The following is a 16,492-nucleotide window of genomic DNA, read 5'->3' as shown; positions in this document are numbered from 1 at the left end:
GCGAGTCAACATAATATCCGAAAATAATATGTAAAGAGCCTTTGCCCACAATTCTGGGTTTTTCTTAAGTGTGCTGTTAGTTAGCCCATTTGGTCCTGCAGCTTTTGAAGTATTGGAAGCCTTGATTTGCTTTTCTATGTCTTCTACATCAAAATTGCATTGCCAGTTTCCCGTTTTAATTATTTCTATACTGTCTGTCATTGCAAACTTTCCTTCATACAAGGTGGAAAAATGAGAAACCCAGACATCCTCTTGCACACACACAGTTTGTCGCATAGCCTGTGTTTTTTCTAATGAGTTTATTAAGGTCCAAAAATGTCAGGCAGATGGATCCCTTAATGCAGTTATCATCGCTGTGTTATCTTTCTCCACCATATACATCTTGTGGCATTTCAGCCAATTTTTTTTTGCTTGTTTAATAGACCTAATTGCATTAATCTTTATGTCCTGTTGTTGATTGGATTTTTGGATTGCTCTAATTTGTCTATTGGTTTCATTTTTTTTTGTCCTTACCATAGGATCATATATATGTGCATGTTGCGGTCTTGTTATTCCGATTTTTTTTGATTTTATGGAGCTGTCAATTAGACATTTTACGTATTCATTGAAAAAAGGGACAGAGAGTAGTATTTGTCTTGTGGAAAGCGCCGTACAGTCGTATTCATAGAGAAAGGTGGCGTTAAGTTTTTCTATGTTACCATCATGCCATCTAATCCTATTTCCACTGCATGACACTATCATTGGAGTTGAAAAGGAATCCTGGATTTGTTTAGTGAAGTTCCAACGCAATTTGGCCACCAATGTTCTATGATCACTTGTGTAGGAATCACCCACACAGAAATCAACACAAGACGCTGCGAAGCGCTCTGAAAAAAACATATGATCTATTGCTGATTTTTGTCTGCCATTCGACCATGTATGCTCATTTACGGAGGTTTCAAAAACCGGGTTCATATGAATGAGTCCCCAGGAAAGAAAGAGTTTTGACCAAATGTGCCCCTGCATACTTTTGCGTGTGGTGGAAAAGGGAGCGCCGTCAATCGGTCCCGATAGACCCATAGATCTAATTGAAATAGAGCCCATCCTCTTAAACATTCCCACTCCATTTTTAATCTCTGAATTAAGATCACCCAATATTATAATTTCAAGGCCTCTATATTTGAGCAGCATGTTCAGAAGGCAAGTATTAATTGATGGCAAAAACTTGTCCATTGCGTTCTTTAGTGGATTGTAATAAATGTTCATTACCAGGATAAAAGTCAAACAATTCAGATTCCTACATTCAAATATAGACACCAAGATACCACTTACAAAATTTAGAGATTCCATTATACGCGTTCCACAGGCTATTTTCACTGCTGTTAGTAGGCCGCCAGGCGGTCTACCTCGGAGCCCTGTTGTTGCATATTGGTATCGACATTCAAAACCATCCAAATGAAGCGGAGCACTCAACCAAGTTTCTTGGATGCAGATTACATCCATAGATTTAAATTTAATACATACTTCATTTGGGGTCATTAATGTTGAATAGCCCCTAGAGTTCCATGAAAGAATTTTCCAACTCTGCGTAAAATCAGAAACTCTAAAGTTTCTTTTGCAAGGTCTGGATTTGGGAAATTGATTCTCGCAGGGATAGCGCTAGCCATCTCCAATCTTGGTCATCACCCCCTCTTGGCGAGATGTTAACATCCCTATTGATACGCCTCTCCTCCTATCTTGGTGGCACAGTGGGTTTCTGATCTTTCGGGACCCTATCTTTATCCCAGCCATAACTGAAGACAAGGATATCATACCCCATTTTATTAAAATACTCTGTCTCCTGGGTTATAAGGTCAAAGATGTTTTGGGACCTTGGGACTATTCTCACGTGATCCATCCGCGAAGGGTGGATAAAGTCAATCAAGCTGATATCGGCAGAAGAGATTAATCTCAATTTTGGGATTTCATTAAACAGTGAGAACACACAGGCCCTATTTAGAGACGGTGGACCGCCGATGTCACATAGATTGTATAACAAGATGCTTGGATAGTCGGGAAGTGCCGGTTGACGCCAAGTCATATTACGCAGATCACTGTCTTTAATGTGGGTTGGAGGGACTAGTTGTTGATTCAAGCCTGCATCCCCGTCATGATAGGGAATTGTTTGACCATTTTTAAGGTTAGAAGGTTGTTCCAATGGGTTCTCCCAGTCCCTTTGTGAGTTTTCCCCCATACTTGATTGGGTTATCTGAGTATGGTATTTCAGAGACTGCTCGTCTTGTATGTTAATAAGGGGGGGACCCTCCTCATGGTCCAGATGGAAATTACGAGTTCCCTTATCTTGACTATCCCTTTGTTCCTGGGTTCTAAGCTTGGATGCATCTGGTAACAGATCCAATAGAATTTTCTTAATGATTGTTGGTAAGTCACTACTATCTTTCTTCAGTGCTTCTACAGATTGGTGTGAAGCAGTATTTAACCCCAATGAAACTAGCTCTGCAGCCTCCTTTTTTATGGTGGCTGAGTTTGTTTCTGATTCTGGAGCCTTGACCGGCAGAAGCCAAGAGACCACATCACTTGTCACTAGGGAGTCCAGATTACCAACCCTCGGTAGCGAGGTAAAGTCCAACCTGTTAGATTCAAAGGATGTCGTTTGGGCCTCCTCTTCCTGACTTAAAATCTCCTGTGGTAGAATTTGGCTTGAAGTACTTTTTTCGAGGACTGTATAGAAGTTAGATCATTTAAGCTGTTTTACTTCTCTACAGTCCTCCTCCTTCAAAATTGATATCCCAGATTTATTTTCAAGTCCAGAGATTGTATTTCCACCAATTACACTCCCCCCCCTTGTTCGATCTTTATATTTTTTTCTTTTTTTAGTTTATTATTTTTTTTATTGACCAAGACCTGCAGGGCCATTCGACTCTCTTCATTAAGCTGTATCAAGTCGGACAATGCCACCTCACTTGTCACGACTGTACTTTCTTTAGTTTTTATTTGAGCCTTGTCCAGGAATTGGTTCTTTTTTTGCTGCCTTTTCTTTGCCCTTATAGCCAACCGTTTTTGGCGTCTTGAAAGCGAGTAACCCTCAAAATCTTGAATTAATATATCATCTGTATTTTGAGCGCCCACAAGCAAGCTGTTTCCGTCTTTTGATTTTTCCAGAAAGTCTGTTAAAACCAATGGGCTATCTGGACAGTCAGACGCGGACTTTAGAACCACCACACGTTTTTCACTCTCGCCACCAGTTATTTTTGGGGGAGAGGACTGGATCAATCGGGAGACACCCTGTTCTACTTTATTCACTTTTTGATATAGTTCTTTCATTGCTGTAAGGATTTGTTTTTCCCCTCCGTTACATGTTTCCAAGCTGTTATTTACAGACGCGAAGTCAGTCATTGTTGATTTAGTTGCTGTTATTACTGCTAAGCAGTCACTTCATCGATAATTTAAGGCAACATATGTTTGGGAACTTTGGGTTTTAGCCGTCCCATGGCAGGGTAACGTAGAATGCCCCACTCCTGATATATCATTACCAATTTTGCCCATTAAGAAACCTTTCACCCGATTAAGTTTTTTTGCTTGTGAGTCTAATACAACCCGTTTCAGATCTCTGATTTCCCAGTGAGTCAACTCATGTCCCTTTTCCAGGAGATTCAATATCCTAGAAATTACTGGCAGAGATTCCTCAAAGTGATCTTCGCCCCCCACAATTGGAGAACTGGTTAGAGAACGCCTAGGAGGGGGGGAATGATTACTAGGCTCAGAGCTCAATTTTTCGTTTTGCCCCATTGAACCAATTCCACCCTCTTTAATAGGCAGAGCGAAGTTTTCCTCCAATGGCCATTGTTGCCCCCCCTCCTCAGCAAAAATTGATGCTGAGGGAAGGGGGAATTTCACATTCGAGGAAAACATTCTATGAGGGCCCATTGTCTGAATTAGCGGAAGGGTGTTATAAAGATGGACCTTGTCAACACCATTTCGTGCAGCATTTACAGGGGTGGAAGGTCCTCTCGATAGCATTACACGTTTACTTAGCTCCAATTTCACAGTTTGTGACATCATTGACACATCCAGGTTGTATCCTCTGACTCCCTAGAAAGTTCCACAGACTGGTGGGCGGGCAAAGTCTCTCGAATACTCAAGAAACTTGTCTGAGTAGGAGCTTGGGAGTCAAACGATAAACCCGCTGGAGTAAATTTATCATACTCATCCTCTGAATCATTACCCCTGTCCCTTGCATGTACCTGTGCAATCAAGTGAGATAGTTCCACATCCTGTACAATGTTTGTTATTTTCTGATTATTTGCTGACCCATTCCCCAAAAGGTCACTAACTGTATCCATCTCCCGCCCCACATCCAAAATACTCTTCCTTTGTTCATCTGTCTTACATCCTATCACACTGTCTGTCTTACTATCAACAATGTCATTTCCATTATTCAATACAGGAGGGTCACAGCCCTCGTTTGATGAATCAAGATTAGGGGTTTTTGTGACTGGGGTCGGGAGACAAATTTTCCCATTTCTTAGGATTGTTGCCATAGTGGGAGGGGGGAGAAGACAAGGACACCCTTCCCGTAGACCAACACCTCACCTCCTCAAGAACCTCCCCGGACCCACAAATCAGGGTTAGGTAATCGCTATAGGGTAGAAAGGACTGGGAGAAGAACTCGGGAGGAGGAGGATTTCTATTTACCGACAAGGGTCAGTATTTACTTTAATTACACAAGCTGTTTTAGCCTCACTCCGTACCTCGCCGTCCCTCAGTCACCAAACTCAAAACAAGTCATAAGACCGGCTTCAGTCACCCCCAAAAAGTAATCCTCCACCCTCAACACACGTGGATAATTGCAGTCAACCCTTTCACGCTAGTATTAGAACTCAAATCCCCACGGAAGACACCATCCTGGTCAGGCACTTAATTGGGGGGGAGTTACTTACACTAAATTACCAGTGAGCACCAAGAACAGTGGACAGTATACACAGATATGAATTAAAGTTGTAGACTCTCTTGTGTGTCCCGCGCACCGTGAACAGTAAACAGTACTTTCCGTACTTTCCACGGTGCGCACGCGAGTGCGCGGGCACAAGTCTATTTATAGACACAAAGAAGGGCGTCCTAGTTCAACACAGGGGCGGGACGCAGGAAGGAGACCTTAAAGAACAGAGGGAGAAGGGGAGAAAAAGAGAAAAAAAAAACTGCGTTTAGTTAATGCCGTTGATGCACCACGTTAAACACTCTGGAGGTACGCTGTGCACCGTGTTCGCGCTACACGCTGTGTACCGCGTTCGCGATACACGCTTTACACCGTAATCAATCCAATCCAACTTTGGGAAAAGTCACCTTCTTTGTGTTGCACACAAATCACGAATCAGGAAGTCAGGCAACACCAGGGTAGCTTCTTAAGACGTCTTCCAGGCATCATTTCTGCAGCAGCTCGCCTTCAAGCAGGTAATAATCCACGGCCACAGTTTCGAAGCGGGGGCAGCACAGCAGGCCAGTAAACAGTACTTTTCGTACTTTCCACGGTGCGCGTACGAGTGAGTGGGCACAAGTCTATTTATAGACACAAAGAAAGGCGTCCTAGTTCAACACAGGGGTGGGACGCAGGAAGGAGACCTTCTTTGTGTTGCACACAAATCACGAATCAGGAAGTCAGGCAACACCAGGGTTGCTTCTTAAAACGTCCTCCAGGCGTCGTTTCTGCAGCAGCTCGCCTTCAAGCAGGGAATAATCCACGGCCGCAGTTAGAAGCGGGGGCAGCACAGCAGGCCAGTAAGCAGTACTTTTCGTACTTTCCACGGTGGGCAAGAGGCTTTGTGTAGCCAGGTCTCGCTAATGAATTGTAGGTCAAGGTTGGAGTTACAGAGAAGGTCGTGGATGTCGAGAGCATGGGCTGGGAGCAGTCGGGCATTGATGAGAGCACACTTAAGCATGGATGAAGTGCTTGGGGTGGCAGTAACGGGTGTGGGTACTGTAGTATTGACCTTTCTGGTAGCAACAGTCATGGGGGCAACCATATTAACAGTAGCAGTGGCAGCAATCAAGGGGGCATCAGTACAGGCATCAACAATCATGGGGGCACCCATATTAAAAGTACCAGTGGCAGCAAACAAGGGGGCAACCGTATTCACAGTAGAGGTAGCAGCAATCAAGGGGGCATCAGTACAGGCATTAACAATCATGGGGTGCATATTAACAGTAGCAGTGGCAGCAATCAAGGGGGCATCAGTACAGGCATCAACAACCATAGGGGCAACCGGGCAACCATATTAGCAGTAACTGCAGCAGCATCTATCATGAGAGCAGCGACTGAAATACATCTTGTCGACATGGGGGTGATGGCGGCAGTGGAGCGGGCATGTTCTGATGTTCTTACTGCATTTTGTGCACTCCGGATAGTTTTTTCGGGGACCCCTGCATCGGAGTTGAGGTGTCCTGGAGGATGCCAGAGTTTGTGAGTGGGAGTGCCTAACATGTCTTTTTAGGGCGTTGGACGGAAGGAGGCCTCCAGGCTGGGGTGCCTCAGCAGCTGATTCAGAGTGCAGGGACTAGGTGCCTTCCCTAAGTGTGGGGAGGCGCAGTGGTGGCAGGGCAGGGGTGGGGCTGGCCTGTGCGGGATAGTGACTGGGACGTGAAGGGCACTGGAAGAGATGACGAACCTCGAGCATAGGCGTTCATTCCTGGAATGCTGCGATGGAGGTGCAGAGGGGGTAGGCGGGGCTGCGGTGCGGGCGCGTAGACGGGACAATCTTCCCGCTAATATGCAGATACGCCGCTGAGGAGAGGAGCTCTCACCTTGCTTGGGCGGACGCACCCTCGAGCAGAAGAGATGGGGCGGATAAGGGGCACGGAGCGGAGATAAGCTCTCTGACGTGCATTCCACCTCTATCTCATAGGTGCATTTTATTTCACACCTGACTGACATTCTCATATAGGTGTGAACCAGGTAGATTCCATAGGATTCCATTAGTAAACGTCTGCAAAGTGTACTTTTCAGGAAGTGTTTACTTTTTCACAAGGCAGACAAGAAAATGAAAGAGCACAAGCTAGATTACCTCTCTTTTTCTCTTTTCTTTTCTCCTCAGCCTTGTTAAGGTTTAAAATTGCATTCAGGAACCCTAAAACACGTATGTTCTAAAGTTAGTGGTCCCCTGCATGCTATTAACATTCAATAGAAAATAAGGCTGATGATTCTGTGCGTAATTCTTCCATTGCAAGGTTGCTTAAACTCTAGAGAGCGAGTTGTGTAAGGTGGGTATCATAGTCTTAGCCCAGAGAGCAGTTATTTGTTGCTTCCTCACAAATAGAAGCTGGTTTATTAGGCACCCCCTCACTCGAGTGATGTGCAGATAGGGTTTTATGTGTTTACCTAGGAGCATGTACAAAGGCTCATCAGGAATTAAAAAGCCCTTCATTGCCAGGAACTCTTTCCTAACCTCCAACAAAATGCTTTGTAAATGAAAATAGTCACACCACAGATGTGTGTGCCTGACTGCAACCTTTCAAGAACCTGTCAGAGTACTTAACAGAATATGTAGTTTTGTGGACATGCAACTGCCTCTTGACTCCCCCAGCACCTGTGGTCTGTATCTGTAACCCTACAGTCCCCTCTCTCTGCACGTATGAGCCACCCGTTGGCTGTACTTTCTGATTACCTGCACTGAGCCACCTGCTGGCTGCACTTTTGATTACTTGCACTTCTCCATCCCCCCTTTTGCACTTCTCCCCTCCCCCTTCCCCGTGCTTGCGCAATCTGAATGACACATGGCCTAATAAGATTGTTGTTTTGTCATCCCTATGTTTCCACCTCCTTGTCTTGTGTTGCCTAGAAACACTTGTGTACAGGCATGTTATAAATGCTATATCATGTCATGTGAATATCAGCTATACATTATTTTGTGTTGAGTCGAAATGTGTAGCGTACATATCATGTCCTAGCCGCACTTGTCCTAATCCCCTGCCAGATATCTTACTCTGGCGGCCTACATAATGTCTTGGCTCATCTCGTTTTATGAGACACTACACATGTGTTCCTATTTTATGATACTATATATAGTGGAGATTAAATGCCTGGAAGAAGATGTATTTGAAATCAATGAATCAAAGACATTGGCTTGAGAGTGAATCTCCCCTCCCTCGTATCGCTGTGAAAAACCCAGTGCATCCCTTGATAATAGCAGACCCATTCTCATTCACTGACACCAAATTCCAAAGGATTTGAAATTCCCCTCCCCCAGAGAACACATTTCTCCGTTTCGGTCATCCCTTTTCTCTCCAATAAACGTCCTCTTTAGTGCAACTAGGATGAAGTCGACATTTTGATGAATTGGGGTGAAGAGGGAAGGGAAGTAAAAGAGGCAAGATTATCCTCTCACCCCACTTCATCCCAAGCCTCTGGAAGAGCACTATTGATGGGGTTATCAAAGATTTCCATAGCAAGTGTGTCTGTCAAGCTATGGTTGAGCCCAATTGTACTGCCCAGCTGTTGCCTGCTCTATTAAAACCCAATGCCTTTTCGGGGTGGCCAAAAGCAGCAGAAAACTACCACCATTTAGAGAAGCTCATGGAAACTCAGTCCAGAGTTAAAATAGCTGTTCCATGAAATCTGGCTGTGAGTGAGCGGAAAGTGGGTAACCCAGAGAACCCCAGCAAGGAGATACTGGCATGAATGAATCGACGAAAGCAGCACATCCAGAGCCTTCACCTTCGAATCAGGTCCAGGCACACCTCATAAGATTGCGACTGTCATCGTTGATGCTCAGTGGGTAGCTTTACATTGATTGTAATCTGTTTTTGGCCTGTTTCATATACTCTAGTGGAGGGGTTTGAGTGTTTTTTTCAATCGTTTATGGGACCAGTTTGTGCTATTGTGATGGGTTTCTTTTTTATTTTTGTAGCTTCTGACCCTGTTGTTTTTTGTGCTGGCCTGCATGTAGAGTGTGCAGTCAGTGGGTTGTAGTCCTTTGTTTATGTCTGGCTTTCTCCCAGTCCCGCCCTCTCCTCTTGCAATTGGCTGTAATAGTCAGGTGTGTCTCTGCCATGCTCCCAGCAGCCATATCCCCCTTGCCTTCTGGACTAAAATCTCGAAGGATCTGGTAGGGAAACCACTTGGGAAACAGCTTTAGGGGCTGGTTGATGCTCAGTGAGTAGTTGTACATTGATTGTAATCCGTTTTTGGCCTGTTTCATGTACTCTAGTGGAGGGGTTTGAGTGTTTTTTTTCAATCGTTTTTGGGACCAATTTGTGCTATTGTGATGGGTTTCTCTTGTGTTTTTGTAGCTTCTGACCCTGTTTTTTCTGTGCTGGCCTGCATGTAGAGTGTGCAGTTCCTGGGGTGCAGTCCTTTGTTTGTGTCTGGCTTTCTCCCAGTCCCGCCCTCCCCCTCACATCTTTCAGCCCACCCACCTCCCCTGTTTGGTACGTCCACCTGGTTATAACTAACCTTCCCAGGGCAGCCCTCTGCCCATGCGACTAAGGGCCCCAAGGCAAAGGGCGGCTCCCACAGAGGCGGCTCCAGATTTTGTCTGCAGGTGTCAGCAGGGTAGGCCAGCGGCCAGCCGTCAACCAGCAGCAACCATCAAGGTAGGTGTGGCCTGGGTTGGGAGTAGAGCAAATACTCTACTCCAGACGCCCTGCCACTCTACCTGCCCTCAGACAATAGCAGACCAGGATATTAACACTAACCTGCTTAATAACTATGTAAAACTGTGAACATTAGCCTGCGTCGCATCTAGATAGGATTGTGAATGTTAGCAAGTACCAGATTTAGATAGAATAGCGAATATTAGCCATTGCCAAATCTAGACTGCATTGGGAATATTACCAATGCCACGTTTAGATAGAATTGTGAATACTAGCTTGCTTCGCATCTAGAGAGGATTTTGAAAGTGGGCTAATGCCACATTTGGATATAATTGTCAATTTTGGGGATGTGTCATACATAGACAGGATTGTGAATATTAGCCAGTGCCGGATCTAGATAGAAATGCAGAGATATTCACGCGCCACATATAGAAAAAACATGGAACCTTAGCACATATCACTTCTAGATAGCAAAGCCAATAACCAACCCACTAACAATTTCACCCCTCTGCATACACCTCTCAAACTCTAACCAAACACAACCACAACCCTAAAGCACAACAAATCGCACAAACCTCACTACACTGCAACAACAAAACAAACCACACATAGCTCCGCACAACAGCACACAACGGCTACCGACCAGAAAGCACCCCCAAGCTCAGCGAACAGTGTTAACCGAACTGAAGCTGCCAACAGCACTTCACTGCTCTCTTGCACTTATCCCACTCGTTCCCATTAACTCACCCCCACCCCTTTCCTTTTCAGATCCACCAGAGCGTCAGGGGACCACTCCGGTGGTGATAGTGCGCGGTACAAATATCCTATAACAGTAACATTAACATTCACCCAGGCCGGCTTTCCATAGGCGTATGATTGGAGAATGAGCGATAGATGGAGCTAGCAAAGGACCTGAGTGTGACCCCACGGTGAGGGTTGCACTCACCTTAAAAGCAATTGCTGTGTTAAATTAGCAAAGTGTATAAAATAAGCTTCAGAGCAAGTTATTGTGCCAGTTAACAACAATGGTATAGTGGAAATAGTCATGATTTATTGAAAAAATACAGGCAGAAACCACTTGGCCAATGCATTTCGGACCTGAGTTGGTCCGTCTTCAGGGAGTAATCTCAATGGTCTTGAGGAAAATCCAGTGTACAAACAAATGGCTTCAAAAGCTATACATTCCTTCTGCTTGCACAGAACCACAAAGTTATAGTCATCCATTCCCACAGTTCACACAAACAGAATGACGGTGTGCCATGAGTTTTCCAACTGGATACTGATAGATGGAGCTGCCTAACTGCTTGCAGTTAGGGCCATTCATGCAGTAGAGGTGGGGAGCCTGTTCTCGTAACCCAGTGGGGTGAAGAGCCCCCCCAATTTGAGAAGTACTGAACTGTGTCATTCAGAGTTCTCGGAATTACAAGCTTGCTGTGAAAATAAACTCTGTGGGCCTCACATCGGATCGCAGAGTCATTGAGATTGTGGCTCTAGTTGCCATACAACCCCACACAGTGTTTCATCGGGACAAGGCAGTGCTTCTCACTCATCCTAGGTTCCTCCCAAAAGTCATTTCATATTTCCATGTCAGCGAGGATATCATGCTCCCCACTGTTGTACCTGCTACTCAGGCCTCATATATCCCTTAGGACATACCACACGGGAGCCTGGGTCGTCCATAACCTTCTCTTTATTTCTCCATTCCTTTACTGCCTTTCCTCTTCCCTTGCTCCTCCCTTTCCTCCCACTTCCCATTCCCTCCCATCGTCTTGAGCTTCCCTCTTAAAGGGGCTCTGTCCTTTTTCCACTTACAACACCCACCTTCTCCCTAACCCGGTGGAGGAGGCGGAAAGGATGCTCCACTGTCTCGATGTCAGACTAGCTTTAAAATTCTACTTGGCCAGGACTAAGAACTTCTGCAGATCGGATGCCTTATTCTTCACCTTCAGTGGTTCGAAACCAGGCGAGCAAGCGTCTAAGGCGTCTATAGCCAGATAGATGGTTGTGGCCGTTCAAGGGTTTGCAGGACACTGTGTAAGGAGGTCCCAAGGGACATGCACGCTCATGCAATCGGGGCCAAGGCTGCAGCGGACGCTTTTCAATGCCATGTTCCATGGCAGGTGATTAGCAAGGCAGTCACATGGGCCACCCCATCGCCCTTCCGCAAGCATTACTGTTTGAATACCAGCGCTCGGGCTGACACTGTCTTCGGGCTGGCATTTCTGCGTGACCTGTTTGCATAAAGTCCACAATCACTATCCTCCCCAGGGCTTTTTAGTCAGTGGTAATCGCCCATGCAGGATGGAGGAAAAGGGACGGGATGTAGGAGTAATTATGTGTTACTCACCGGAGTGACTAACGTACTACTAGTCCTTAGTCTGCTTTCCTCCATATGTCTCACCATCCTTCCCCCTACAATAGAGCCCGGTTGTTAAACATTCTAATACAGCCAACGCGTCAAAGGGGACTGAGGTGTGGCACTGGCGGGTGGGTTCAACGGAGCGCATGCTCCTAAGGCCGTGCCCCAGTGCGCGTATACATTTAAAGGAAAAGTGTTATTTTCCTGATGAAAAAAGTTATGTTCCCGTCCTAGCGCGGGATGCCCCATGCAGGATGGAGGAAAGGGGACTAAGGACTAGTAGTACGTTAGTCACTCTGGTGAGTAACACTTAATTTAGCACAGAACTTGATGCAACGGCACAGTGAGAAGGCGATAACAAGAAGAAACTGTAGACTCAGCAAGACAAAGGGATGACCATAGGCGACGATGCTGGACCGGGCTCACGAGCACCGGCTGTGAATTCTAGGATATTGTGTACTGATGTAGAACTGAACCGTATTCATTGGTAAACCATTAAGCAATTGCAGACCCTATAAGACACAGGGATGACCTTAGCCTAATAGCCCTGAACCCCAAAGGGAGATACTATCCCCTTGACAGTCACTGGAAGGTCATCAGGAACAGGGTCTACACAGACTCTCATACACAACAACATGTTAACTCTCTCCTCTGCACAAACAAACAATAGAATGCAGCTATGCCCCTCGATTAATTTCGGCCTAGCGGCACACATACTTATACCACTCCATGATCCCCTCAACAGTCTTTAGAGCACAGCTATACCCCACGAAAATCGGCCTAGCTGCACACATAATCCCATTCACAAACTCCACTGCTGCCAGAATGCAGCTATCCAAGTCCAATTGGCCTTGCTGCACACATTCTACTCATCTTACACAACTGTTGCACCACGCCTAGCACTAGAATGCAGCTACACCACTTAATCCGCTCAGCTGCACACATACCGAGTGCACTAAAGCACTATTTATTACACTACTCTCTCCACTGACTTAGACTACGGTCCCACAGGCGTTGAACCCACATCGCTTGGAATCATCCAATGGTAAAAGTCACTATACAAATGCCCAATAGCATAACATCACAAAAGAAATGGCTTGTGCTCTCAACAGTTGTTTGCTGGGATTCTAAAGGGTCCGCCCACTTTAATTGAAAAATGTTCCCGACACGCCACCGTCACCATCGGTGGGCTGTCCAGAAACAGCATATGCTAGGCATGGACCATGAAGTAACGTAAGATGGGTTTGCGTGGTACGGTGGAGGTCCAGGGTAAGGTGTGTGTGTGTGCATGGGTATGATAGGAGGGCTCTGGGACGGGGGAATGGAATGTGACGGGGTGTGGGTGAGCAGACGGGGGGCTGCGGGGGTGTCACTGCAAAACGCAGGGCAGGTGGGGGGAGGATGGCATGGCCTAACATTGTTGTTGTGAAGGTAAACCCCTCACAGGAGGAGTGTAAGGAGGGGGCGCACAGGGAAAACCATGTTTTCCTGCAGTGGTGAAACCGGGCTCTGGGAAAACGGGTGGTAATGGACCTTATCCCTCATTAAAGTCCCTCACTTCCATCTGGCATGCTAACTTGGGCTGCGGCCGTTACCACCCAGTCTTGTCGACTTTGTTGCCTAAATAAAGCCAACACGTGCGGCAGGTGGCTTTTGTAATTGAAACATGCTTTTTTTTAATTAAAGGCAAATACTATATACTACTTTCTCCCATATGTCAGAAGAGTACACCTTTCCAAGTAGAGTGGGAATTGCCAAGCACAAGAACAGATGTATCATACAGGGTCACAGCTCAACCTTATTTTGATTTTTTTTAGAACAATATACCACTCTGAATATCTCCTTAAGCTGTCTTGTTATTTTGCCTCGCCCTTTAAGTGTTTATTCTTTACAGAAAGAGTCAATTCAACATGCCCAGATAAGCTTAATGGTACCATTTGTATTTTTTTTAATTATTTTTTTTATTGATTTAGTTGAATTAATCAACTTTTCAATTTCATTGTTATCGTTACATACAGAAAAATACAAACAAATACAAACAGCCCAGTACAAAAGAAAAGGAAAATAAGTACTTTGAAAATTAAAAAAGCAACAAGATACATATAGTGCAAAAAATAAAAGCACAACCTATAACAACACATAATAATGGACTTACAATCTGCCTATAAAACAAAAAACCATTTGAAATATGTATCTAGCTTTCAACTACGTACATTTCCTTCATTAAAAAGATACACTAATATGAGCAAAAGCAAACCAAGCTAATGAAATGACTCTTCTTGCTTAATTTCATACACACCATTTCATTGTATGTATTCTTACTCTAAATTTAAGATTGTTAAAAAATTAATAGTCGCTATTTGTAACATCTTCTGAGCAGAGCCTGCAATGTGCGCCCAACACATTTTCTCTTCCATTTGTCCTAAATATAGATTAACATTTCTGTAATGTGTTACTCTCTGGGATCTTAGCTTAGTGCATTCATTCCATTTGTATTAATCACATTCATATGCAGAGTGACAATTGTACATTTTAGGAAAATGTTGGATGCTGCTGACATTGTTGTATATATTTGTCTATTTTATATATAGATGTGGATGAGTGTATAGATAACAATGGTGGCTGTCAGCAAATCTGTGTGAACACAATGGGAAGCTATGAATGTCAATGCAAGGAAGGTTTTTTCCTGAGTGACAATCAGCACACCTGTATTCATCGCTCCAACGGTAGGTTTTAGATCAGTATGAAACTTGCATTTCATTGTTTCGATTATCCAGTCATTTTTCTAATGTGCATTTATTTTCCTGATCAACAACGTTATGAAAAGAAGTAAAGTGTTTGGTATCACTGAGTTCTGTTTTAAAACGTATGCTGTTTTGCACCTTGTCTCCAAAAACCGGAATTGGGTGCATGCATTTTGCCTTCTCTTTTACAGTGTTCTACAAGCAGCGTGCTTTTACGTAATTAAGTATACTCGGAGCTATTTGTGATCTGTGGGATATAATTTAGTCTGTATGTTTGAATTAGAAAGTAGTTCACTGATCACTATGCCAACAGAAACACCAGAACTAGAAGCTCTCATTCATAGGTTTGGGAAAACAAACATGTTACTGCCTTGCAGTAATGTGCTTGTTATAAAGCCGCAACCATTTGTATGAGGTGGAAGTGGTTTAAAAATTACTACTTACTTTACATGTGTGTCTAACTTTACCACATTGCATGAAAAGATCTTTATTTTTGTAGTTCTAAGCTCTGCTCCTGTAAAGAAGATATTCTTTGTTTATGCCTTTTCCTTTCCTCTTAAAATAGCTTGACACCTGTACTAGGAAAGCACGGTGGTCTGGATTCATATAAATCAAAATGTTCCGAAACGCAAAATGCTTTAGTTAAAAAAAAGGTAGCAGGCGCTCCTCTCCAGAAAGAACATGGCATGATAACCTGTTCTGAGATGAGAGTTTGCAGCACACGCTTTTTGCTTTAGGACATCTTAAATATATGTGAATGGGACTTCAGGTATGAATGTTGATGGCACTTAAAATAAATATTTGAGACAGAAATCCGACGAATAATGTAATTTGAAGGCAAGCATAAAGAATTTCTTGCATTCAGCATTTTCAAATGGGGGATTCCGCATGGTAATTTGCATTTCTCTTAGTATGGCCGGCGGCTCACTTTAGGTCATACTAAATGAGCAAGCCTTCCTACCGAAATGAACAGTCTATTGGTGTTTCAGCTTTCAAAATGTAGATTTTTCCCACACCTCCTAGTCTAGAAGTCATCACTATTGGTATTATCATATATAAAGCAACATCATAGCCTGCTAAACCACGAGTACAGCTTTTATACAAGTGTACCATAAGACGTAAATTCCTCTTAGTAGCTGGCAATTATTAAGTATTTAGGGACAGTCAGTTTTGACAGGTTGTGGACATTGAAATTAAAGGAGTTGCGCAAGATGATACACTTTGGTTAGGAGGTGAATTTTTGAGACATGCTGTGTCTGCAATTTCTCAACTACCTACATTGTTTCTCAGTTCTTGTAGTACAGCACAGTGCAATTATTTGTAAATGTTCGACTTTCATAAACTAAAAAAAAAAAACGTTTTGTAGAGCTTACTTGTAAAGTACACAAAATAACCCATCATAATAATATATTTTTTAAAGGATTAACAGAAAAATGGGCAGAAGAAGGAGGATTCTAGCTTCATTTTTCCCTCATCATGGGATGTACACAAGAACTAAAATAATAACTTTTGTGAGCCTACAAATTCTCAGGTTTTACTTCTGTATTTTAAATCTTTAAATACATCCAACACACAGATTTGTTGATTTTTATTCATGATGTGCAGGAGAACATTTTAATACAAAAAACAAACTGTTTTTTGTGTCAGAGAAGCAGATTTGAAAATAAGGCAAGGAGAGTTCTGTGATAATTGGATGACTCTTTTCTCTACAACTTCTTCACTCAAATAGCCTATAACAAACTAAAGAGCAGTTTATGGGCTAAATAATGTCACCATGATGAGTGCACACAAACCTGTTCACAGAAGACATCACAGTTCTAGACAG

The 16,492-nt window shown here is 43.9% G+C and overlaps 1 protein-coding gene across 3 annotated transcripts in view; it reads left to right on the top strand.

Moving 5' to 3' along the window:
• Positions 1–16,492, top strand: part of SCUBE1 (signal peptide, CUB domain and EGF like domain containing 1) — a 2,600,196-nt gene that overhangs the window by 253,326 nt on the left and 2,330,378 nt on the right. For all 3 annotated transcript variants that reach the window (XM_069628128.1, XM_069628129.1, XM_069628127.1), the window contains exon 4: positions 14,515–14,649. In XM_069628128.1, the coding sequence (XP_069484229.1) occupies positions 14,515–14,649 (135 nt within the window). The remainder of the gene's footprint in view (positions 1–14,514; positions 14,650–16,492) is intronic.

The sequence above is a fragment of the Ambystoma mexicanum genome, chromosome 12, assembly GCF_040938575.1.
Source record: "Ambystoma mexicanum isolate Mex_15411 chromosome 12, UKY_AmexF1_1, whole genome shotgun sequence".
In the NCBI taxonomy this organism is placed as follows: Eukaryota; Metazoa; Chordata; class Amphibia; order Caudata; family Ambystomatidae; genus Ambystoma; species Ambystoma mexicanum.
This window is presented reverse-complemented; position numbering and strand designations above follow the sequence as displayed.